The sequence below is a fragment of the Martes martes genome (assembly GCF_963455335.1).
Source record: "Martes martes genome assembly, chromosome: 4".
NCBI lineage: Eukaryota > Metazoa > Chordata > Mammalia > Carnivora > Mustelidae > Martes > Martes martes.
The window spans coordinates 114,966,830-114,994,234 of NC_137891.1; the positions used below are offsets into that span (position 1 = coordinate 114,966,830).

General features: G+C 34.2%; 1 protein-coding gene across 1 annotated transcript in view; it reads left to right on the forward strand.

Moving 5' to 3' along the window:
• Positions 1-786: 786 nt before the first annotated feature.
• Positions 787-27,405, forward strand: part of HFM1 (helicase for meiosis 1) — a gene marked incomplete at its 5' end in the record, with an annotated part of 114,176 nt that continues 87,557 nt past the window's right edge. Inside the window, 10 exons of the mRNA XM_080801850.1 lie at positions 787-857; positions 5,294-5,406; positions 6,630-6,942; positions 13,952-14,217; positions 14,650-14,697; positions 23,197-23,267; positions 23,738-23,870; positions 24,681-24,832; positions 25,408-25,485; positions 25,704-25,862. Coding sequence (XP_080657976.1) covers positions 787-857; positions 5,294-5,406; positions 6,630-6,942; positions 13,952-14,217; positions 14,650-14,697; positions 23,197-23,267; positions 23,738-23,870; positions 24,681-24,832; positions 25,408-25,485; positions 25,704-25,862 — 1,404 coding nt within the window. The remainder of the gene's footprint in view (positions 858-5,293; positions 5,407-6,629; positions 6,943-13,951; positions 14,218-14,649; positions 14,698-23,196; positions 23,268-23,737; positions 23,871-24,680; positions 24,833-25,407; positions 25,486-25,703; positions 25,863-27,405) is intronic.

Below are 27,405 nucleotides of genomic sequence, written 5' to 3' on the forward strand. Positions count from 1 at the left end.
TTTTTATCCTTTATATTTAGATACCACCTCTGAATGTAAAAATTGGCTTTTTTAAAAGGAATGTAAACATTTCTATGTACATGTTATGTAATATGAATGTAAACATACATATATGTGTTAAACTTGAAAATTTTTTTATTTTGGAAAAGTTCAAACATATATACAAAATTGACAGAACTTTTAATGAACTACATGCACCTATTATATAGCTTTAGCAATTATCAACTCGTTGCCAATCTTGTTTTATCATTCCCCCTTACCTTTCTCCATTTATTTTGAAGCAAACCTCTGTATGTGTATCTGGCATATTGTTAGAGACACACACATTCACCATAAAATGCATTATCCTAAATCAAAAATAATAGTATGGACAAAGTATTAAGAGCCCAAAAGGAGTGATTAATTCTGCCTTGGAGAACAGGACAAACTCAGAGAAGCCTTTGAAGAAGAAATGACATTTGAACTATACATGAAGGATGTGTAGGGATCTGCCAGGTAGAGAAGAAATGGAAGAAAACACATTCTAAGCATTGGTGCAGTATGAGGCAAGGGGTACAGATGTGAATATGCATGAATTAGTGGAGAATAGAGAATAATGTATTTGAATATTGAGGCACTGTGGAGGAAGCTGCAGAAGATGCAGCTGGAAAGAGAGTCTGTGGTTATTCTAGGAAATTAATGATTATAGTTTATGTATCCAGAAATATTTTTCTGTAACTTTATGAATAAAATGTAAACTACTTTTTTACATTTTTGTAGATTTATGACACAATCCAGTCTTTAACAATGCTGAAATCAAATGACTCGTTGTTTTCCTTGGATACTTTGTTTTTTGAAAAACCAGGTGAAGCTAAAAAGTAAGTCTGCCTTAAAGAATGATAATATACTATATTGTTTTAGAGATTTTTTATTTTTAAGGAGTTTTAATTTTCTTACTAGACATATACAAATAAAAAATGAGGGGTCGACAAAATGATTTTTCAGGTATATAACTGGTAAACATGGAATTCAGATATAAGAGAGTATCTGAATTTTAACATGTTAAATGTTATAACTTAAAAAATAGAGTAGATGCTTGCCTATTTGGCTTTCATGTATTTGCATTTCTGGTTTGTTCAAATTATTTTTGGCCAAGGTAAAAACTTGAAGTATGGTCGAACAGTAGCAATGGACAAGGAGTGATGACACCTTTTGGAAACAGAATGGGCAGTGTGCCAAAGGCCAAGTGTGATGGGCAGATTCATTGTAGGCAGGAAGTAGGGGTAGAAATAAAGATGTGGTGTCAGAGGAAATAAGAGCAGAGAATAGTCTGTTAAATACAGGTTTTTATGGATTTTCACATGTAAATTTTTCTCAATTCTAAGTTTTCTATGTATTCTATTGTATTATCTTTTCCCTTTTTTTAAAGATTTTATTTTTAAGTGATCTCTACACCCAGTGTGGAGCTCGAACTCACAAGCCCGGGATCAGGAGTTGCATGTTCCACTGACTGAGCCAGTAGGCGACCCTATATTATTCTTTTTTAAAGAAAGGAAGCATTGAGTAAAGTATTTATTGTTTTATTAATTTTTTCATTCATTCAAGTATTATTTCAAATATTGATTGAATGCAGAAAAAGATATAAGAAGGATGAAACAGACTTTTACTTCAAAAGAACTTAAAATCTATTTGAGGAGATTAAGAACACATATGGAAAGGTCATTAATAAGTAACATAACTCTAATTCATCATCCAGACTTGGATACTTTGAGAGTGAAAGAGTGCATCCAATTTGTACAACATGTGTTAATCAGGACTGGTCTGGGCAAATTGCAACATATGGTTGCCTTTCTAACAATACAGAGTCAAAAAAAGATGTGAAGGAAATGATAAGCATACATTCATGCAATGAAATTTCAGATTTGGAGGGAGACCTGGTGCAGACTGATCAGGTTAGGCTTTACGGTAATGGGGAGAGACTTCAGGAGACTTTGAAGGATTTGATAATTCTAATAAGCAGAGAGAAGAGGCCATTTGAAGGCAGAGTTTAACAGCAAGAATGAATGGAGGTGGAACAATTCGCAGTATTTTTAGGAGATAATGTATAGAGAAGTTTCATGGAATAGAAGATTTATAAAGGAGAAACAGTGGGACATAAAGTTAGAAAAGTAAACTGAAGATAGATTGTGGTGGATTTTAAGTGCCAGAATAAGGATCTTGGACGTGACCATGTGTTAAAAGCCATGGAACTGAATCAACAAACATTTATTGATGATATGTCTCATTATGTAAAGCACTGTGCTAAGTAGTATCAATGTGAATGGAACTAGAAACAAACCTTTATGTGTTTATGATTTGGGGAGGGTGTCAGACTGATCTATCCTCAATCTTTCTATTATTTATATATATAATATGCAATATATATATTATCTACACACAGACATATAATACAATAGGACTGTAATAAATATTATTGGTTCAAATAGTACTTAAGAAGAGGGAACAATTTTAAACTTTTTAAAAAAGATTTTATTTATTTGAGAGAGAGAGAATGAGAGCAAGCATGAGTGTGGGAAAGTCAGAGGAAGAACCAGACTCCCTGCTGAGCAGGAAGCCTGATGCAGGACTCCATCTCAGGACTCTAGGATCATGACCTGAGCTGCAGGCAGTTGCTCAACCAACTGAGCCACCCAGGCACCCAGAAGAGGGAAGGATCTAAGCTTGATTTTGAATGAACATAAGCTCTAATGCCTAGAATATTTCCTGGAAAGTAGTTCTCAGTAAATAATTGTTGAATAGATTAATGAAGGAATAAAACAATGGAACTTCTATAGGTAGATACAGGATAGGGTCATGTACAGTGGCAGTCAGAGTAAAAGAAATATTTTTGAATAAAGATGAGGAGGTACAGAATATATTATCTATTTGGTATGCAAGTAGTTCACTTTGGGCTGGACTGTAAGGTAAGTAGAGTAGGAGAGGTAAAACTCTAAGATAGCCTAAGGCCATTTGGACGTTTGATATTGTTTGGAAGCCACTGAAGTATTTTGAATGGAATATAATTATGATGAAAACAATTCTAAATCAATGTGATAGGAGTGTGTAAAATATGTTAGAGAAAGCCAGAGGCAGTGAGGCCAGTTAAGACATGGTTGTTCTTAACCAAATTGATTAGAGCTTTGATTGAAATAGTGACAGTGGAAATAAAAGGAAATGAATTCAAGAAGCATTATAAAGAAGATGCAGTAAGACCTGGTATATGTCTGGATATATAGGTAAAAGATTTTGCTATAATTTGAATTCTGGATGACCGAGAGAATGATGATGCCTCTGGAAAACAGGGAAGTCATAAGGGAGATTTGATTTTTATGGGGATGTTGAATAGTAGAATTGTATGTGTGCTTTTTTTTTTTTTTTTTAAGATTTTGTTTATTTGACAGAGAGAGATCACAAGTAGGCAGAGAGGCAGGCAGAGAGAGAGGGGGAAGCAGGCTCCCTTCTGAGCAGAGAGTCCAATGCGGGGTTCGATCCCAGGACCCTGAGATCATGACCTGAGCCGAAGGCAAAGGCTTAACCCACTGAGCCACCCAGGCGCTCCAGATGTGTGCTTTTTATATCTCTCTTAGATTTTCTGAAATAGTCTCTGTGTAGGAAAGAGTTAATACATCAGGCCTAAACTACTGTCCTTGAAAAGGCCCTGGTTGTACAAATGGCCCTTGGCTAAAGTGAGAACTTTAAGAAAGTTCCCACCATTAACTGATAGGAATGGCTCACTGCCTAAACTGTTTATACAGATAGGTTTATGCTGACTATCTGCTTTTCTTCTGGGAATCTAGAATTTAGGTATGTAGTAGACAGGGGATGCCCACATGATTAGTCCCCAGTAAAAACACTGGGCATTGAGTCTCTAATGAGCTCCCTCATTAGCAACACTTCACACATGCTGGTATAGCGTGTTGCTGAGGGAATTAAAGATGTCCAGTGTTGCTGTACTGGGAGAGGACCTTTGGAGGCTTGTGCCTGGTTTCCCCTGGACTTTGCCTCCTAGTCACAAATAGGACTATATGTTGAGTTTGAATCAGCCCAGGGAATCATTGGCTCTGGGGGTGATCTTGGGGACCCTCTGACAGTCCTAAATTTCAAATGCTTTGGCCTATTATCAGACAGTCTGTCAGACATTGTCAGATAATGTGTTGTAGATTTTTGATTTGGAAAACATAGCTGTAGGAGCTATGTGTTAGGAGCTACAAAAGGCAGTAGTGTAAAAGACTGGGTCTCTCACTTTCCAGAGTTTAAAGTCCTAAATAAAAAAAGATTTAAAAATATCATAAAATCCTTGCCACTTGGGGGTGCCTGGTTGGCTCAGTTGGTTAAGCGACTGCCCTTGGCTCAGGTCATGATCCTGGAGTCCCAGGATAGAGTCCTACATGGGGTTCCCTGCTCAGTGGGGAGTCTGCTCCTCCCTTTAACGCTACCCCCCTCTCATGCTCTCTCTCTCCCTCTCTTATTCTCTCTCTCAAATAAATAAATAAAATCATTAAAAAAAATTCCTTGCTACTTGTCATAGACAAGTGTATGTGGTGCTCTTCTCAAGTTTATTTCCTGTCACCCAATACTTACTTTTTTGCTCTATGAAGGTCAAATAAACTTTTATTGAAAAGGAAACATGAAAAATTTATATGTTAATAGGATTACAGCTGAAAGATAAGGAGAGGCATTTCACAATGCCAACAGGGTGGCAAAATTCTCAATAATTACTTTAAATTTACAAAGTGATTATCATTTTCAACCGGTTTCTTGGATTTTCTATGGTTTGTAGGTGGTTCTGGATCAAGGGTATTTGGATTAGGACATTAATTTGTAATAATATTTTAGGAATACTCTAGAGAATACCGGTAGTGGTGTCATTTACACACTGATGACCCATGATCTGTTGTGAGGTGTGTCGTAAGTATTTTGTTACTTCTGATAGTAAAGATGCTGATGTTTCAGAATGATTTACTACCTTTTTTTTTTTTTTTTTACATTGGAACAGATTTAAGATTCTTGTCACAAGCTTTTGAATTAGAGGAAAAAAGATGGAGTTATAGCCATTATTTAGGTAGCATATCTCACATAGCAGTGTCATTAATCGTATGACACACAAGGGAAAAAAGATTGAGAACACTACTGTGTATAACGATACATCAAAGTCACAATAGAAAATTAATTTATAGGTTGTTTATCTAAGAGTCTGTAATTGAGTAATGTTTAATTAATAGCTTCTGATATAACTTTATTAACATATATATTCACACTTTTATATTTTATATAGCTATCCAGACAATGAAAAATCATTGGATTGGTTTCTCCCACCTGCTCCATTGATTTCAGAAATTCCAGATACTCAGGCATTGGAGGAGGAAATAGGAAGTCATAAACTGTTAGGTAAACTATCACATACTTGTTATGAAGTTAAACCTGTGCAGCTCATGTCAGTGTAAAAAAACCTAGTAACACATTAAAGTGTTAATTCCTTTATTTTAATGAAATAAAATAGTAGAGACTTTATTCAAAATAGTGCTCACCAAATCTTAAAATCAAAAACATCTTTCTTCATATATACATATACATACATATGCATATTGTATGTATACAGTACACTATCACAAACATGTACTATTGCATGAATTTGTTTCCTCTTATTATTAAAGTTGTCATTGCCATTTAGTTTTTGTCTTGCCTTTTACTAAAGGTAGGATCTTCTGGCTTAGGAAACCACGTTCTTGAAAAAAAGAAGATGCAGAGTATTTTATATAGTTTGGTAACATTTTTATAAAGTTAAAGACGAGCATATTCAAACAGTATATGTGATCTTACGTGATATTGTTGATAAAATTTTTGATTTTTCAAATTTGGTGGTAGTTCATATATGTTATCTTATTAACCTTTGTAACTTGTGTATATTTTATACATGAAAATATACATTACATTTATATTCTCATATATACCAAATAATACATAGTATACACAGGCTTATATATACTATATATATATACATAGGTGGTAAAACAAATTTAAGCCCTAACAATGCCTGCAGATTCCTCCCAACCTCTCAAAGATGCCTGTAAAATCTCTATAAAGGAACCTTTAAAATTTTTCACCCTGATAAAAGCATTCCTTTATCTTGATTTTAGAAGCAATACTACAAAGTTAAAAGCATTGCATCATGTATTTAATACTGAATCAAATTCAGTATTGTATATGATTGGTCATTATATTTCTATGTGTAAATTGGTAATGTAAATATTCAAATCCTCCTAATTGTATAATTATATCATTTGTAGTTGGTAAAATACTTAAAAGGTATAATAATGGTTATTTCTGTGAGTCAGAAATTAAACCTATTTTATAATGTAGATTTTTTATAAATTTCAAATTTCAGTAAATCTTAATTTGAGTGCCCTTCAGTGATATAATATACAATAATAGTGCCAATCACCTATAGTTCAAAACCATATTTGGTGTTATAGATTATCTTGTTATTATATGAATAACTTTCATGTTTACCTTGTAAGCTGTTTGAAAATTTTTGTTAAATTTTTTCATGGTCATTTTGAGAATTTATCTTCATGGAGAACATATATTAATTAATGTGTTCATTTTTGTAGGTCAGGAAGAGAAGCCAAAAATGTTACCATCAAATTTAAAGATAACTAATGAAAACACAAATTATATTTCACCAACACAAAAATTCCACTTTGCCTTTTCCTCAAATAAATATGAAGCAGGTGATCTGAATTTAGGAGGAGCAGATAACAATGACTTATCACATGTTCCTGGCAAGCTGACATATGGTATTTCTCAGAAATACAAAAATCACGTTAGCACTGAAATAATACCTGAGAAAAGTGTTCCAGATAATACAAAATTATTTAATTTTGCAGAAGGTAAAGGAGAGAGCACATCAGCCTTCCGAAAAAGGTAATTAATTAAGTGAATTACAGAATATTCAGTGATAAAGTTGAACATTTATGGTATGTCCAAATGTATGAAGTATGATAGAATCTAAATGAGAAAAACATCAACAAATAGGGTTTACTATATACCAAATGCTCTGTTAACTCTGGGATTCTAGTCATAGGTTCTTGCCTTCAGAGAGCTACAACTTAATGGGGAAAGGACAAATAATTAAAAATAATTGATTAAGTACTTTATAGTACAACAATTATTTTGATGAAGTATATAGTTAGAGCAAAGGGTCTCAAAAATTTTCAGACTTTTTACTGTAAGGACCCTTTACACTTAAAAATTACTGAGGATTCTCAACAGTTTTTGTGTATATGGGTTATGTCTATCAATATTTAACCATATTAGAAATGAAAACTCAAAAAATTTAAAAAGCAAACAGTGCTTTACTGATATTATGAAAATTGTTTTGATCCTACGAACTCTCTGAAAGAGTCTCAACTGTCTTTTGAGAATTGCTGTTACAGCATATCACATGGGGTCCTAATCTGTTCTGGAGCATCAGGGAGGGCTTCCTTGAAGAAGTGGTATTTAAACTTAACTTTGGGGTACCTGGGTGGCTCAGTCGGTTAAATATCTGTCTTTGGCTCAGGTCATGATCCCAGAGTCCCAGGCTCACATCCCGCATCAGGCTCCCTGCTCAGCGGGGAGTCTGCTTCTCCCTCTGAACTTCCAACCTCTTGTACTTTCTATCTCTCAAATAAATAAATAACATCTTAAAAAATACAAAAACAAAATCTTAACCTTAAGGAGGAATAGAATTAAACTAAGGGCAAATGAAGGAGAGTACTCTAGGTGGAAAGAATAAGTGTAAAAGACCCAAAGTAGCACAGAGCTTGGCCTATTCTTAGAAAATTTCCTTTTGTGTAAAATGAGAGAGAATGCGGAGAGGTAAGGTTTGGAGAGGTCAAGTCATTCAGAATCATGTAGGCCGCCATAAACTTTGTGCTTTTTCTTAAGGCACTGTTTCTTGAACTGTGCCCTGTGCACCTACCATATCAGAATCATCTGAAGTACTTGTTAGAAATTTGGTTCCTGAGTCCTACCTTAGGCCTGTTGAATCATAGTCTATATAAAGGTGGGGAGGGGACTCAGGAATTGTCATTTTTAACAATTTTTCTAGATGATTGTTACGCACAATAAAGTTTGAGAGCTAGAATTCTAAGATTCTACTTTTTTTTTTTTTTTAAAGATTTTATTTATTTATTTGACAGAGAGAGAGAGAGAGATCACAAGTAGGGAGCGAGGGAGGGGGATGCAGGCTTCCCGCTGAGCAGAAAGCCCGATTTGGGGCTTGATCCCAGGACCCTGAGATCATGACCTGAGCCGAAGGCAGAGGCTTAATCCACTGAGCCGCCCAGGCGCCCCCAAGATTCTACATTTTAAGTAGAGGAGTAAAATTGGATTTTTTTTTTTAATTTAAAGTGTATTTTGGCAATCAGTATGATGAATTAGAAGGAACTAAAATATGTTGTGAAAGGCCACTTAGAAGGTTTTTATTAATCTAGGTGAGAGAGAATGGGAGACTGATGTAGACTGTGGTAGCAGAAATGAGAGAGTTCAGAGTAATTTAAGAGATAGAATCCCATAGGACTTAAATGATTATTAGATATGACACCTGATTCATAGTTTTCTGACTTGAACCAGAATGATGAAGGATGGTAGTGCCCTTTCATGATGTGGAAAACTATAAAGGAAGAACAGGTTTGGGGAAAGGTGATGAGTACAGATTTGGACATGTTGAGTTTGAGTACCTATAAATTGTCCAAATAGGGAATTGGATGTATGGGTTTAAAGATTCAGAAGAGATCTAACTGATAGGTTTTGTTTTCTCTGTGACATAAGAGGTGAGGTCATTTGTGGAGTTTGAGGGGAAAAAGTGGGAATATTGAACAAGTATGAGAAGAGTAGAAGAGATTATTAAAAATGGGAAAGCAATCCAATTAGAATAATGGTAGGTTTGTTGGACACTCTAATTTTAGTATATGTGCGGCCGAAGCGAGCACTTTGTTGAACACTCTAAAGGGCCCAATTGAAGTTGATGTCTATGAATTTTTTGTAACAGTTCTATTAAGATACTACTCAGGGTGCCTGGGTGGCTCAGTCAGTTAAGTGTTCAATTCTTGGTTTTGCCTCAGGTCATGATTTCAGGGTCGTGAGTTTGAGCCCTGCCTGGGGCTCCTTGCTCAGCATGGAGTTTGCTTGAAATTCTCTCCTTCCCCTCTACCTCTCCCCCTGCTTGCCCTTACTCTCTCAAACAAATAAATAAATAAAATCTTAAAAAAAGGAGATATAACTCATATAAAATTCACTCTTCTGAAGTGTACATTCATGGGTTTTTAGAGTATTCACAGAGTTGTGTAATCACCACCACTATCTAATTTTAAAATATTTTCATCTCCCCAAAAGAAACTGTATTCATTATTGATTACTTCCCTTTCCAACTCCTCATTCTCCTTCCCTCTCTCCAGCCCCTGGCAACCACTTATCTTTCTGTTTTTAATGGATTTGCCTATTCTAGACTTTCATATAAGTGGAATCATACAATGTCTGGCCTTTTGTGTCTGTCTTTTTTCACTTAGCATAAAGTTCTCAAGGTTTATCCATATTACATTGTGTATCAATACTTCATGTTTTATGGTCAAATAATATTCCATTCAGTGGACAGTGCAGCATTTTATCCATTTATCAATTGTTGGACATTTGAATTATTTCCACTTTTTGACTATTATTAATGTTGCTGTGAACATTCATGTACAAGTGTTTGTATGAATATATTTTTGTAATTCTTTTGGATTGATGCCTAGAGTTGGAATTGCTGGCTCATATGGTAACTATATACTTAACTTTTTTGAGAAACTGCCAAATTATTTTCCAAAATAACTGTACCACTTCATAATCCTACAAGCAATATGTGAGGGTTCCAATTTCTCTGTCCTTGTCAGTAGTTCTTATTATTCATCTTTTTTGTTGTAGCCATCCCAGTGGGTTTGAAGTGGCATCTCACTGATTAGCATTTCCCTTTGATTAGCATTTCCCTTTGAAATATGTGATATTTCAAAGATTATTATATGTGATATAGTTGTGTATTAACTTTGGAGTAATATCTATTCAAATCCTTCATTTTTTAATTGGGTTTTCTGTCTTTTTATTGTTGAGTTGTAAGAGTTCTTTATATATTCTGGATAAAAGTCTCTAATCAGCTGTATGACTTGCTAATATTTCTCCCATTCTCTGTGTTGTTTTTCGCTTTCTTGATAATGTCCTTAGAAGTTTTAAATTTTGATGAGGTCCAGTTTATCTAATTTTTCTTTTGTTCCTTGGGCTTTTGGTGTCATAGCCAAGAAATCATTGCTTAATTCAAGGTTGTATAAAGATTTACTACTGCATTATCTTATAAGATTTTTATAGTTTTAGCTCTTACATTTAGGTCTGTGATTTTTTTTTTTTAAGGATCTTATGTATTTATTTATTTTAGAGAGAGAGAGAGTGCATGAGCAGGGGGAGGAGCAGAGGGAAAAGGACAAGCAGACTCCATGCTGAGTGCAGAGCCTGACATGAAGCTTGATCCCAGAATCCTGAGATAATGACCTGAGCCGAAATCAAAAGTCCAATGCTCAACTGACTGAGCCACCCAGGTGCCCCTGTTCACCTCTGAAGCTTTCTGAACCCCCTGTCATATATGGGTTTTTCCTTCATGGTAGTTTTATTAGATATGCATGATTGATAAATCATTGGCCATTGGTGATTGAACTCAATCTCCATTCCTCTTTCTTCCTTGGGTATCACAGATGAGTCTGAAAGTTCAGCCTTCTCTAATTAGGGTTTATTTTTTTCTGGCAGTTAACCCCCATCCTGAAGCTATCTAGGGGTCCTACAAGAGCCACTTCATTAGCATAAACTCAGGTATGATTGGAAGGGGTTTGTCATGAATAACAAAGATGCTTTTTATCACTACTATCCCATAGAAAATTCTAAGGGTTTTAGGAGCTCGGTGCCAGGTACTGGGAACAAAGACCAAATGTATATTTCCTATTATACTAACTAGGAAACTATCTACTAAATAAAGGCTTATTTCTGGGCTCTCAATTCTATTCCACTGACCAATATTTGCATGAGTACATATCCCACACTGTCTTGATTACTGTAGCTTTGTTGTAAAGTTTTAAATTGGGATGTGTGAGTCCTCCAACTTTGTTCCTTTTTTCAAGATTTTTTTTTTTTTTAAGCTTCTCTGGGTTCTTTGCATTTTCAGATGAATGTTGTGATACGTTGGTAAATTTCTGCAAAGAAGCCAGCTGGGATTTTGATGGGGATGGTATTGAATCTGTAGATCAACTTGAGGAGTATTGCCATCTTAATAATGTTAAATCTTCTAGTCTATGAACATGGGTTATCTTTCCATTTGTTTAGATTTTCTTTAATCTCTTTCAGTGATGTTGTGAGATTTTCAGTGGACAAGTCAAACTTATTTTGTTAAGTTTATTTCTGAGTATTTTGCTCTTTTTGATGCTTTTATAAATGGAATTAAAAAGTTTTTTTTTTCAGATTGTACATTGCAAGTGTATAGACATCAGCAATTGATTTTGGTGTATTGATCTTGTATCTGCAATCTTGCTGATGATGATTCTCAGTTTTATTGTTCAGAGTGTGGTGTCATCTACCTAACTGCTTTTTCCAGTAGTGTTCCCCTGCCCAGCTGCAATTATTTTAAAAAGTAGGTAGGTTCACCTAGGATTGAGGTTTTGCAAGATAAGGATGTTAAAAGAATAAAGAGGAATTGGAGTTTAGAATATTAGTAAAAGAGCGGTCAAAAAGATGGGCCATGGGATCTAAGTCCATTAAAGGTAGATGAGAAAAGAGAAGGGACGATAGTTTGGGGGAAGATAAAGAGGTTTATTAAAGTAAATTTGTTTTTTTACTTCATTGGTAGCTTGTGTAAACAAGCTGAAAGAATAAGAAGCTGTGGTCAGAGAATGATATATTGGAATGAATGATTTGAGAGGAGGAGCAGTTCTGGATAATGACAGTGTTTAAGATGAGAGAATAGGTGAATGAAATTGTTTGAAGTAGAAAGCCACTGTAGATGAATGCCTAAGAAATGAAGAGGAGAGGATTTTGAATGGCATATCTGAATGAGTGTTGAAGTAATGGAGATGGTGGCAGAATTTGGAATTGAGAGGAAAAGATTCTTAAGTGACCAGATGTTGCTATATGGAGGGTTACAAAGTATTTTAACTATTTGGCACAGATACTTCTATAAGAGAACAGAAGAATAAAGATTTCAGATGGAGGCACAGACTCTCAATCCTCAAGTACATTTGGTGTGGAAAAATTAGCAATTTCTACTTAAGTTTTTTAAGGAGCAAGAATTTTTTAAGGCAATGCAATATTTTTGTTAAGACCAGGAAGTAATTATAACAATCAGTGAAGAAGTTGAGGACATAGGGGAGTTTATGGAGTGTGAGTTCTAGAGGAACTAGGAAGAATCTAAGGTCCAGAGAATTTAGGTAACTAGCACATGGATAATATTTTTATAGTTCACAAAACTTATTTCAACCTCTAAGTCATACAGCTAGAAAGTGGAGGAGCTCTGGATTTAAACCCAGTTTGTCTGTTTCCAAAGTCCATGCTTTTAACGGATATGACTGCATATAGCAAGGAGTCATCCTGTGGCATAAGTTGTTTTTCTTATCCTCAATACCATTTCATAATCAGATTCTACTATATTATTCAAGGCTAATCATCTGCTTTTGAATTTTCTATCTTCATTGATAGAAGGATGCATTGAAGGATAGGGTTGCATTGAAGGATGCAGCCCTACAATTTGTTCTAAAGTGTATTTCTTGTTCTATAGTGTTTTTAAAGACTCCTGCTTTCTTATATGGAAACATGTCATTAAAAATTAATAGTAAAAATAATTTAGAAAGTGTTCTGTATTTGCACAATACTTGTTTGGATGTCATTTCTTATAGAATTCTGTAAGACTGATCTCTTCTGTCATCCCTAATACTTATTTTGTAAGATACAAATATTGCATTAGGAAATTTACTTTTCAAATTTTATTTGTTTTCTGAGAGAGAGAGGGTGAGAGTACACTTGTCCATATGTGCACAAGCAGAGTTGGAAGGGGCAGAGGGAGAGGGAGAGAGAAAATCTTAAGCAAGCTCCATACCCTACAAGGGGCTCAATCTGAGGACCCTGAGATCATGACCTGAGCCTAAATCAAGAGTTGGATGTTTAAATGACTGTGCCACCCAGGCACCCCTGTATTAGGAACTTTAATGGTCACTTCATCTCTTAGGGCTATGGTGAACAAATTAGTTTGATGGGTTGACTTTTGATCAGTTCAATGTAATAAATTGCAATTCTAAAGATGGCCTTTGTTTTCTAGAACTTAGAAAATACTTCTTTGCAAAGTGTTCTTGACAGTGATACTTATTTAGTGTTATACTAAAGTGATTATTGAATAATGTTTGGGAAGTTGATGCTGTTCCTGACAAGAAGCCACAATACCTGACTACATGGGCCTCTCCATACAGTTGCCTTTGTATTCTCAAGATGTAGTGGATAGGTCTTCTGAGTGTGAATGATCCAAGAGCCCATGCAGAAGAGACAGTATCTTTTATGACCTGCCCTTGGAAGTCATGCACTTGTACTTCCTCAGTACTCTACTAGTCATGTAATTCTGTCCTGACTCAAAGTCCTAATTTGAAAAGGATGTGACTAGCAGGAGACAGGTCTTGGAGGTTGGCTTCTACAAATGGATTTGAGGTTTCACTTCTAAAAGTGAAAAGACATAATTCAGTGGTAAATTTGTCAAGTCGTATTTTAGGAGAATGCTTAAATTTTATGTTTGAATAAACCACAATCTATAGGCATTTTCAAAGGACCAATTTTATGCTAGTTTTTCCCTTTCTAAGCAGCTGTTCAAGGGCAAACTTTTTTTTTTTTTTTTTTGCAGATTGTTTAAAATATCTGATAATATACATGAAGGTATTAACTCTAATGACAGTACAAACTTGGACTCTCCTATTGGCTCAGTGAAAGTTGCCCCAACAGAAATGAACAAAGGGGAATCATGGAAATGTAGCGATAGTAAACAGAAACATCAGTATTCAGACATTAACATGTTTACAGCAAGCAATACTCTTTCTGCTTCTGAAATCAGGGAAGAGATATTCAAAGCACCAACTTTTGCAGTTGCATCCCAGCCTCATGAAGTTCAAGGTAATTCCTTGCTTTTTTTCAGTTGGTTTTATAACAGAACAAACTAGTCTGTATTTTTCAGCATAAGGAAGAATATAAAAATATAAATACAAAAGTAAAGAATATAAAAATGAAAAAAAGAAAAAATAAATAAAAATAAATACAAAAAATAATAAAAAATGCAGTTTCTGCATTTCTCGATCTATTGCATTTTTAAACTATGATCTAGGGTGCCTGCCTAGCTCAGTTGGTAGAGCATGTGACTCTTGATGTAAATGTCATAAGTTCAAGCCCTGTGTTGGGCGTGGAGCCTACTTAAAAAAATAAAAAATGAAATAAACTATGATCTAATATTTAACTGTGCTCTTAATAAAAAGTTATACTAGTTTTATTGAGGCAGTTTGTATGGAAGAGATTAAAATTACCTATATAAATATGTAGAATTATTTTTAGGAGTAACAGAAAATGATATAGATTCCTTGAAGGCTGTCACAGAAATCCGTATCCTTTATTTTACTATAGCAGCTTTATATTTGAAATCATAATTTGTAAGCATGTTATTTTATTGTGTCTGTGTTTATTTTATTGACAAAGAAAAAGAGGGGAAAGTGGATCTTTTGGGCCATGTGAGAGACCCAGTGTGTGTGAGTCAGTGCTGCTCAAAGTGTGGCAGGCTAGTGCCGCTTTGTGAACTGCTTGTTTTGAGTTTGTGACAAGATAAGTATAGAAATGAGGTTTGTATTATTGGCTGCATTCTGAGCATGTTTCCTTAGATACAGATCATTTCCTACACTTTGGGTAAGGATAGTATATTGGGATAAACGTGGGTAGGGGAAATAAATGAGAATGGGACATTCTGTGGATTGGGTATATTTTTTACATCTAGTATTTTTTGAATGAAATTTATAGTTTATACGTATGGTATAATTTACATGTCTGGGCATTTCCAATATAAATATTTTGAGTATATACATGTATTCTGGAGATAACATCGTCTTTGCTTTTTTGATACTTTATGTATGTCTATAACAGTGTGCTTGTTTTTATTATAATCCAGCAACTGTGACTATTATGTGACCATCCCTATGACCTGTGAACTCCTTGAAGGGAAGGGCCATCCCTTGTTTATCTTCCTATCTCCAAATATACTGAAAGGCAGGTAAAGGAACTTCTTCTGACAAAAGAGTAGCCACGAGCCAAGATGAGGGTAAAATAGTGTGGAATATGTTAGAAAGAACAAGCATTTCAGTTTGGCCGAAATAAAGCTATGATTACAGGAGTAATAGGATATAATGATTGAAAGGTATCCTAGGATCAGGTTATTTAATGCCTTGGATACCGAGGTCAAGAGGTTTTGTTTGTTTGTTTTTTAATTTATTGAACAGTGAGGAGAAACCATGCAGTATTTTGAGCAAGTCAAGTTATATCATCAAAACCATGCTTTAGGAATATGGAATTAATGACTCAAAGCTGGGTAAGGCTCCAGACTCCACAAAAGTTATTGTCTAGTTGGCAAAACAGTAAATGAATTCCTCCTGAGCTGGAGGAATCTAGGGGAGAATTATTCTAGTCCAGGATACTCAGGGGACTGAGTCCGTTCTAAGGTATGGTTAGAAAATATTTGCCTGACTTGGGATGCCTGGGTGGCTCAGTCGGTTGAGCATCTGTCTTTGGCTCGGGTCATGATCCCAGGGTCCTGGGACTGAGTCCGGCATGCAGCTCCTTGCTCAGTGGAGAACTTGTTTCTCTCTCTCTGCCTGCTCTGCCTGTTTCTGCCTGCAGTTCTCCCTCTCCCTGACAAATAAATAAAATCTCTAAAAAAAAATATTTGCCTGACCAATCATGAAAATTTGCCTGCAATGCAGATAACTGAACTAAGTTAGAATGAGGGGAGAGAATAATAAAGGGTTATACATGATACAGCATAACTTCAGATATAGTCAGCTTTTAGTGCTTCTGTTCAGCATGGTGTCTCAATCCTGCTGTGCTTTCTTCTCTCTGGTGATCTAAATATGGTTGGAACATAGGAAATATGTTAGTCTTAAACAGGTAAAAGTTAGTTTCATTATGTGTATGATGAGAAAGTCTTCTTATCCCTTAGTGCAACTTGCCATAATATGACAGTAACTTTTGAAGCGTTTTAAAGATCTTTTTTTTTTTAAGATTTTTTCATTTATTCATTTGACAGAGATCACAAGTAGGCAGAGAGGCAGGCAGAGAGAGAGGAAGGGAAGCAGGCTCCCTGCTGAGGAGCTGAGCAGAGAGCCCAATGCGGGGCTCCATCCCAGGACCCCGAGACCATGACCCGAGCTGAAGGCAGAGGCTTTAACCCATTGAGCCACCCAGGCACCCCAATGAAGTGTTTTAAAGATCAATGCTATATTAGCTCAGTTGAAATGTATCTGTTGTTTAGGTCTCTGTTAGTTAAAAATACTGCATATTCATGTTGCATTGATTTGTTGTTCAAAAAGTTCATTTGTGGTCAAAATCACAAGAACTACTTTTTATTATTTCCAAGTATGTATTTAAGGTGGAAGACTAAATGCTTTTCATAATTTAAGAGTTTTGGAATTACTTGGACACAGCATATTTTCTAATTCTTTTATAATATTTTACTATATTTGAATCCTTAGGACAATAGAAGTTTGCTCAGATTGATTTTGCTATAGTAGTCTTATAATTTTCAATTCTGCAGACATTTTCCTACCTGTTATAACATATAATTGCATTGGCACTGCTGAGAGTTTGTTGAACAAAAGAAGAAATTTGATATCAAGTGTTTATAGTAATGATAAATGATGTTAGTAGTTCAGTTTTCTCATGAGCTAGAAAACTAATTCTATACTCTGAATCAAAGATTCATTTTTGTGAATGTAAATTGATGTGGAACTACCTAATGAGAGAAAAACCAGCATGATGGCCCACTTGTGGACTTGTTACAAATAAATATTTCATTGAAAGAAACATATTTTGAAGGAAAAATGAGATTCTTTCAAAAGCTTGATGGATTGACAAACTCAAAATTACACTTTCGTTTTGGCACAAATATTCTGATACTCTGTATAAGTGAAAGTAAAATGAAGATTTGTATATTATCTGCTTGATTTAATAAACTCAAACCTATATTAATTGAGTGCTTACTATGAGCCAGGCACTGTTCTAGGTATTTGGAACATGTCAGTTAAGAAAACAGATAATGAATCCTTGCCTTGAGGGGTTAACATTCATTCTTGGGATAAGGGTGGGGAAGAAGACAGATCTGAACAATTCTAACAGTGTATAAATAAGTCATATATGTGTTAGAAGGCAGTGAATAATTTGGAAAATGAAAAAGTGGAGCGGAGTAAAGAAGATGAAATTGGGGATGCTGGAATTGAGGGCTCAAGATTAGAATTAAGTAGAGCAATTTGGGTAGGTCTTCTTGAGAAGGAGAGATGTAAACAATTGAAGGAAGTGAAAGAGCCAAGGAAATAAGGAGGGAAGCAGTCTAGGCAGAGGGAAGGCCTTAACAGCAGGAACATGGCTGGTGTTTTTGAAGAACAGAAAGGCGTCCAATACAGCTAGAAGGGATTAGTCAGAGGCGAGAGTAGTAGGACCTGAGGTCAGAATCACAAAGATGGAGGGGAGACCAAAGATCATGTAAGGCCTTGTAGTCATATGCTTTGAGAGAAAGTGGGCAAATGAGCAGAGAAGTAATATGTTCTCATTTAACCTTTTAACAAGATCACTTACTACAGTCCATCAATTTTTGTATATATGTTCATAAAAATATAATTACTGGAATAACTGTGTATTTGTATTCTCAGATATATTATGTTTTATGTTTCCTAATAGATTATAACAGCCTCCATTGTAAGAACTCTTCTTCTTTATAGCTTCCCACAGCTTTCTAAATCCAGTAACGTATTTTGCATATAGTATTTAATAGATGTAGTTGATAGATGTGACTCAGACTGAGAAGAATACCACGTAAGTACAAGTATCTCCCAAGCTGACAGTAGACTCTCACCCTGGAGAGGGGACAGTTTAGTCTTCATATCTATTAATATTTTTGAGCTTTCTTACAGAGGAAGGACAGTTTAAGTTCTTGTAGAGCCATTATGCTGATAATCGCAATTAAATCCACCACTCAGTACAACCAAATTATTGAAAACAAAGGGATTCAGGGTTAGGTGACCAGAAACACATCTCAGCTAATGAAAGACAACTAAAGTTAAAAAGTTAAAACAGTTAGAAGTGAAAAGTTAAAAAGTGAAATTGAGAACTTTAAAGGAGGTATAAAAATTGCCTAGTCAACATGAATAAGAAAACACCACTCTGCAAAAGATAAAGTGTACACTTAGTTTTGATATACTGGCAAATATGTAACTTTCTGCATCTTTTCCATCAGATTTAATAGTCAAATTTTAATTGTCAAATTATAACCCTCATATAAACCTTGTTTCTGCACTGGGACATTTTTTTCAGAATATGGACTGTTAACTGGGGACTGTAATAATTTCTGTTAATTTTACTGAGGTGTAATTGACAAATATATTTAGTTTTTCTAAATTGACAAACTGTTTAGTTTGAAGTAGTATACTTGATATGCTGTATCACATGTATGATATGATAATTTGACATACGTATGCATTATAATAGGTGCCACCATCAAGTTAGTTTCCACCCTCCATCATCTTCCATATTTACTTTTTTATATTATATAATTCAGTGCTATCAACTCTAGTCACCATGTCATACATTAGAACCTTACCTTATTAATCTTACAGCTGAAAGGTTATACCTTCTTATTAGCCTCTTTCTATTTCTCCCATGCCCCCAGCCCCTGTCAACCACCATTCTACTCTCTGTTTCTATGAGTTTGATCTTTTGTGTTTTTTTGAGTCCACTTATAAGTGATACTATGCAGTATTTGTCTTTCTCTTTCTGGCTTAATTCGTTTTGCATAATGGTCTTCAGGTTCATCCAATTTGTCAAAAAAGGCAGAATTCCCTTCCTTTTTAAGGCTGAATAATATTTTATTGTGTGTGTATGCATGTGTGTATAAGTGTGTGATAATATATTTATTATATATATATATATAATATATGTACATCACATTTTCTTTATCCATTTGTCTCTTTGCAGACACTTGAGATTATTTCCGTATCTTGGTTATTGTGAATAATGCTGCAGTGAACATGGGAACAGTTTTCTGTTTGAGATGTTTCTGTTCATGTTTCATGTGAACAGTTTTCTGTTTGAGATACTGATTTTGCTTCCTTTGAATATGTACCCTAAGGGCACCTGGGTGGCTTAGTCTGTTAAGTGTCTGACTCTTGATTTCATCTCAGGTCTTAATCTTAGGGTTGTGAGTTCAAGCCCCACATTGAATATGTACCCAAAATTGAAATAGCTGGATCATAAGATAGTTCTATTTTTAATTTTTGAAGGAACCTCCATACTGTTTTCCATAATGGCTGTACCCCTTTACATTCCTACCTACAGTGTACAAGTATTCTCTTTTCTCCACATCCTCACTAGCATTTATCTTTTGTCTTTTTGGTAAATGGCATCCTAACAGGTGTGAGATGATCTCTCATTGTGGTTTTAATTTACATTTCCCTGATGATTTCGTGATGTTGAACACTTTTTATTTACTGTTGGCCATTTGTGTCTTCATTTGTGTCTTCTTTGGAAAATTGTCTGTTCAGGCCTTTGCCCATTTTTAAATTGGGTTATTTGTTTTTTGCTATTGAGTTGTATGAGTTCTTGTATATTTTGGATATTAACCCCTTATCATACATATGGTTTACGAATATTTTATCCATAGGCTGCTTTTTCATTTTATTGATGGTTTCCTCTGCTGTGCAGAAGCTTTTTAGTTTGAAGTAGTATACTTGTTTATTTTCACATTTGTTGCCTTTGCCTTTAGTTTTAAATCTAAAAAAAAAAAAAATTGCCAAGACTAGTGTAGGGAAGTTTATTCCCTATGTTTTCTTCTAGGAGTTTTAGGATTTCAGGTCTTACATTCAAGTGGTTAATTCACTTTGAATTGATTTTTGTATATAGTGTAAGTGATCCAGTTTTATTCTTTTGTGTGTGGATACCCAGTTTTTCCAATACCTTTTATTGAAGAGGTTATCTTTTCCCAGTTCTTGCCTCCTTTGTTGAAAATTTATTGACCATATATGCACAGATTTATTTCTAGCCTATCTATTCTGTCTCATTGATCTAGCTGTCTGGTTTTTATGCCAATACCATCCAGTTTTTTATTACTGTAGCTTCATAATACAGTTTGAAATCAGGAAGTATGATGCCTCTGGCTTTGTTCTTTCTCAAGATTGCTTTGGCCATTTGGGGTCTTGTGTAACTCCATATGAATTTTAGGGGTTTTTAAAATATTTCTCTAAAAAATGCAGTTGGAATTTTGATAAGGATTGAATTGAATCTGTAGATTGCTTTGGCAGTTTACAGTTTAGCAATATCTGTTCTTGAATCCTTGAACATGGAATATGCTTCCATTTATTTGTGTCTTCAGTTTCTTTCATCACTGTCTTATAGTTAATGGTTAAATTTATTCATTAGTATTTTATTTTTAATGCTATTGTAAATGGGATGGTTAGCTTTATTCCTTAGTATTTTTTTTAAATTATTTTATTTTAATAAACTAGTATTTTATTTTTTGATGCTGTTGTAAATAGGATTGTTTTCTTCATTTCTTTTTGATATTTTGTTGTTAGTGCATGGAAATGCAACTGATTTTTGTATATTGATTTTGTACCCTGCAACCTTACTGAATTTGTTTATTCTAACAGTTTTACAGTGGAGTCTCTAGTGTTTTCTATATATAATATGATGTCATCTGTGAATAGAGACCGCTTTACTTCTTCTTTTCAATTTGGATACCTTTTATATCTCTTTCTTGCCTAATTTCTCTGGTTAGGATTTCCACCACTATTAAAAGTAGTGAAAGTGGGCATCCTTGTCTCCTTCCTAATCTTAGACAAAAGCTTTCAGCTTTTTGCCATTGAATATGATGTTAGCTGTGGGCTTGTCATAAATGGCTTTTATTATATTGAAGGACATTCCTTCTTTAGCCAGTTTCTGGAGAGTTTTTATCATGAAAGGATACTGTATTTTTCAAATGCTTTTTCTACATCTATTGAGATGACCATATGATTTTTTTTTTAAGATTTTATTTACTTATTTGAGAGAGAGAGAGAAAGAGCACAAGCAGGGTGAAGGGCGGAAGGAGAAGCAGACTCCCCACTGAGCAGGGAGCCCGATATGGGACTCAATCCTAGGACTCCAGAATCATGACCTGAGCCAAAGGCAGATGCTTAACCAGCTAAGCCACCCAGGTGCCCCAATCATATGATTTTTATCTTTAACTTTTGTTTTTTTTTTAAAGTAAGCTCTGTGCCCAGTGTGGGGCTTGAACTCATGACCCTAAGATCAGGAGTCACATGCTCTTCTGACTGAGCCAGCTGGGCACTCCTGATCTTTAACTTTTTAATATGGGCATATCATGTTGATTTATTTGTGGACGTTGAACTTCTTTATATTCCAGAAATAAATTCCATTTGATCATGTGGTTGTGACCCTTTTAATACACTGTTGAATTTGGTTTGTTAATATTTTGTAGAGGATTTTTACATCTATATTCACTAGGAATATTGGCCTGTAATTTTCTTTTATTATAGTATCCTTACCTGGCTTTGGTATCAGTGTAAAATAAGCCCTTTAAGCTATCTTCATTTTTTTTTTTTCATTCTTTTTTCATTTTGCTCCTCTGACCAGGTTAATTCTATTGCTCTATCTTTAAGTTCATTGATTATTTCTTCTGTTTGATCTGTCTGATGTTGAATCCTTGTGATTTCTGTTTGGTAGTTTTTTTGTATCTTCTATGACTTTGTTGAAATTCTTACTTTGTTTATGCATTGCTTTCCTGACCTTGGTGAGCATTTTAATGTATTCTCTTAAACTACTGGATAAATCACTTATCTCTGTTTTGTTAAGTTTGGTTTCTGGAGATTTATCTTGTTCTTTTGTATGGAACATATTCCCATTTCTTCGTTTTCCTTAGCCTCTATGCTGGTTTCTACACATTTGATAAAATATCCACCTCTCCCAATATTGACAGGCTGTTCTTAGGAGATGAGCCTCATTAATTAACTTAACCCAAACTCATAGTTCCCTTTCAAACCTTTCTGATTGCCCAACTCACTGTCTTTGTTCTTAGTGGCTTCTAGTAGTTGATCTAAAATGTATCAGTGTCCCAAAGGGGAAGTTTGTAATTAGCACCTAGGTGCAGGCTGATTAGAAGCCAGAACCTGAGGTAGTAGCAAGAAAGTAGAAACTGGAAATGAACATTTTTGCTGCTTCCTCTGCACTGAGTATATCTGCAGAGGAAGAGGGGTTGTTCCTGTGCCCATTTAAGAACTGCTTATTTGTTTGCTATAGTCCTGTGGGTCTCATGGTTGCAAACCCTGTTGGCTTACAGAGTTGGGTGTTTTGGGGGCTTATCCTGTGGGTGGGAAAACCTTAAAGGTTGGGGCTCTAGATGTGTGATCCAAAGTCTTTGCTAGGAGAAGCTGGGAGTTGGGAGTTCCTTTCTGTTTGTATGGTGCTTTGCCAAAGATGGGAGTTAGGGTAAGACTTGTCTCAGCCTTTCCTACCCATTTCATTGTGGGCATTTTCATTCACCCAGTGTGTAGGAGTCACTTAACTAATTTCTGGATTTTTCTTAGAATTGCTCCATGTGTAACTATATGTTTGGTGCATCTGTGGGAGGAGGGAAAGTTCAGGAGCCTCTTATGTTGCCATATTGGTCACTCCCTCTATATCTATTAATTCCTTTCTTATGATGTTAAAAGAGCAAGTATTAAAGCCTCATCATTAAATATTATCAAAGTTAATATTGATTAATTGAATTTTTATATTAAAAGTAACCAATTAATTAAAAGTAAAGAATCCTTAAAAATTCTGAAATATTTGACTCCTTAATGCTATTCTAAGCGGCAAAATTTAGAAGTGTTTTCAAGGAATTCCCATATTTCAACTATATACAATCCAAAGCCTTTGATGATGTAAGTATTTTATTATGATTTTTATTTATCTGCCTCTTCTTATTTTATTGTGTACTCTCTAAGGGCAAGGACTAGATCACATTCATCTTTATGTTTCCAGTGCCATGCTCAGTGACTGGTACATTATAGGAACTCAAAAAATGTTTGCTAAATGAATGTATGTGACTTTCATAGGTGGAGTTTGTTTATACTTATTAAATTTATAAAATTTCTCTGGAAGCTAAAGAAATTATTTTCTTCTAGGTCTAACATATTATTTTCACAAATAAAACAAAATGCTAAATTATTTAATAATGGTGTTTTTTTGGGAGGGTGTGGATGTAGAGTGGGGTTAGAATTTTAGTAAGTTTAGAGGTAAAAATAATTTGAATTATTATTCCAGAGAGTCTTTCTTACATATTTTCTAACAAATTGAGAGTGTGAATGAAAAATTCTCTATATTCCATGATTGATTACATTTTATTTTTTAGGTTCTTTACACAGATAGGAATTTTGTGATTTGTGCTCCAACTGGTTCTGGGAAAACTGTAGTGTTTGAACTAGCTATAACAAGATTATTAATGGAAGTCCCATTGCCATGGTCAAATATTAAAATTGTTTACAGTAAGTATTATATATTATAAGAGTAATTAATTATAATAATGAAAAACCATTGAGGCAAAAGTAAGAAATAAAGTTCAAGCCATAAGAATTAATATTTGGTTTGCCATACATTTTTAATGAAGACTTGTCACATTTGCTCTTGTCCGTTACATTAAATTCCAAACACATTTTCCCACAGTTGTAAATAAAAAGTAATATTTGAATTGAGAGTTTGACCTTTACATGTTTTTTGTTTTGTTTTTCTCCTTTTGATCTTTTTTTTAATTTAAATTTTTTCAGTGTTCCAAGATTCTTTATGCAACACACCCAGTGCTCCATACAATACGTGTTTATTTTTTAAAGGACAACAAGAACAATAAATTCAAACATTTTGAAATTCTAAAAAATTTCCTTAGGAACCTGAACTCTTTGTTCTTAGATATATATGTGTGTGTGTGTGTGTACGTGTGTGTATGTATGTATATATATGTATATATGTATACATATATATTTAAAAATTTCATCAATTTATGTACATGGTTAAAAAAGATAGATTATTACAAAAAGTCTTATAATGAAAAGCATAATCTCCTACCTTACCTTTCTCTGCTCTTAGTTACAATTCCCTGAACAATTACTTGTTTTTCTATTTTTAGTACAGCCTGGTGATTATATCTCTAAATAATATGCTTATATTGTTAACTCTTTCAATTTATAAATACTAGGCAACACCTAGATGTATAGTTTGATCTTAATTTTATTAACCAATGTTTGTGGAAGTAATTTGAAAATTGCACTGACATTCAAAATAAATATCTTATATTGTTATAGTGGCACCAATAAAAGCCCTGTGTAGTCAGCGTTTTGATGATTGGAAAGAAAAATTTGGACCAATAGGATTGAATTGTAAAGAACTCACTGGAGATACAGTAATGGATGACCTATTTGAGATTCAGCATGCCCATATTATTATGACAACTCCAGTAGGTGTTATTTATACTCAGTTATTTCCTTGGTTTATCGGAAAATGTTTCTCTTCACCATGAATAAAAGTTAAGAGAAAATACAAAGTAGAAGAAAATATATGCAATGTAAAAAAGAAACAAACATAAAAAATACTACTATTCAGGTTATATAAAGAATACTTACTAATCAGTAAGTAAAAGACAAACTGCCAAATGAGCAAAATAGACAAAATATATGAATAGGTAATTTGTTATTGAGGATAATTTGCAATCATATTTTTTGCTTGTATTCTTTTATCCAAGTATTATGTATTACAGAGGGAGGACCTTGGTAGGGCTTAAAAAAGGTACTTAAGCTATAATTTTGTATATTTTTGGTTATGTAAAAAATAAATGGGGGTTTAGTTTTTTAAGCACTTATAATACTATCAAAATTCTTTAAAATGTTTTTAATCTTTAAATCTTTTTCAGGATACTTTTAAGACATGAATTAAAATATTGCCCATCCTTTGTATCAGGTTAAGATTTTTATTGATGTCTTAATAATATTTATTATTATTTCTTATGTTAAACCATTTGCATTTTTTCTTTAGGAAAAATGGGATAGCATGACTAGAAAATGGAGAGACAACTCTTTGGTCAAGCTGGTTAGACTCTTTCTCATTGATGAGGTAGTGAACACATTACTTCAACTCATTTTCAGAGATAAACATAAAATGATGACTAGGATGGATAGAAAGAAATAAGAGATTTTCAACCAAACTCTGTTTTATCCCTTCAAGTAGAAAGTCTTATTTTCTTAAGAGTGTTAATATTATTATGGATTTTAATCAATTAGTTTTTTTTAAATTTTTATAGTTAATCATTTTTTTCTTGGTTTCTTTCTTAGGTACATGTTATAAAAGATGAAAATCGTGGACCAACTCTTGAAGTTGTAGTTAGCAGAATGAAAACTGTACAGTCTTTATCTCCTGCTTCTGAAAATAGTGGCATAATTATTCCAATGAGATTTGTAGCTGTATCTGCAACAATTCCAAATGCTGAGGATGTAAGTTAGAGTTTTAGTCTATCGGACTTTTTTATGACTAGTGAAATATTTTGTCATTTTAATCTTAGGGGGTAGTGAGGGTTTTTTCCTATAAATCCCATAAATGATTTAGTAGGAAAGTATGTTGTAGAAAGTTATAGTCAGATCTCATAGGTATGGCAGTATTAAGCCTTAATATTTGGTTGATTTAGTTTAATGAAACATATTTGCTACAAGTCTGTTCTTTACTAGTATCTAAAAGTCTTGGTTTTTATGGGTTTCAGATACCTCATAATGACTAGTAATTTATTATGGTTGTTGTAATCAGCTGACTCTAGTTGTATAGCAAAGTATGGTGGAGAATGAAAATAATTGCTTAGGTGATTACTACCCATCTTTTCACATTCTACGTGACTGGCATTATGGTAAGCACTAATAATAGATACAAAAGTGAAAACATACAGACCTGGCCCTTGAGGAGGATCTCATGGTTAATGGAGTACATAGACAGATAAATAATTGTATGCAGTATTATACTTGTTCTAATTTTTTTTCAATATTTGGGCAAACTTCTTGAAATATAGTATGGTTTCATTTTTCCTCACTCCTGTTTACTTCTAGCCTATTACAGTAGGACTTTTTTCTTCTACTACTTAGAAATTTCAAATATAGTTCCATATTGTCAAATCCAATGGAAATTTTTGCTTATTTATTTTTAATTTGGCAAAATTACTCATTTTCCTGTTAACAACTTGTTTTGTTCATATTCAAGAATAACAGAGAAAGTTTTTAAGTATATATAGTCAACAGAAACCCAGTGTTCATCTTTCCAGATGTATAGGTAGAATCATACTATGTGTGCTCTTTTATGACTTACATGTAACCTACAGACATTTCTATGTCATTAGATATTCTTCTTTAATATAGTTTTTGTGGTTTTATTATAATTTATTTATCTAATTATATGTGGCTTTTATAATTTATCTACTGCTTTAATGATGGAAGATTATTTCCATTTTTGCTATTATAAATGGTGCTAAAGTTAATACATCTTTTTTTTTTAAATAAACATATAATGTATTTTTATCCCCAGGGGTACATGATTTTTTTTCCAGAATCTTTTTTTTAAAGATTTTATTTATTTATTTGAGAGAGAGAGAGAGTGAGAGAAGGAGAGCATAAGAGGAGAGAGGTCAGCAGGAGAAGCAGACTACCTGCCGAGCGGGGAGCCTTATGCAGGACTTGATCTTGGGACTCCAGGATCATGACCTGAGCTGAAGGCAGTCACCCAACCAACTGAGCCACCCAGTCGCCCTATGATTATTTCTCTAGGATGAACGTCTAGTGTGAAATAACTGAGTCAAAGGTTATGTAAAACTCTAAGGAAACAGTGCTTTCAGTAGATGGTATGGTCATTTACACTTCCACCATTAGCCATTTCTCTGTATTCCAGCACTGGATATTATAATAAATTATTGTTATTATTTCATTTAAATAGTTGTCGGGGTGCCTGGGTGGCCCAGTTGGTTAAGCATCTACCTTTAGCTCAGGTCATGATCCTGGG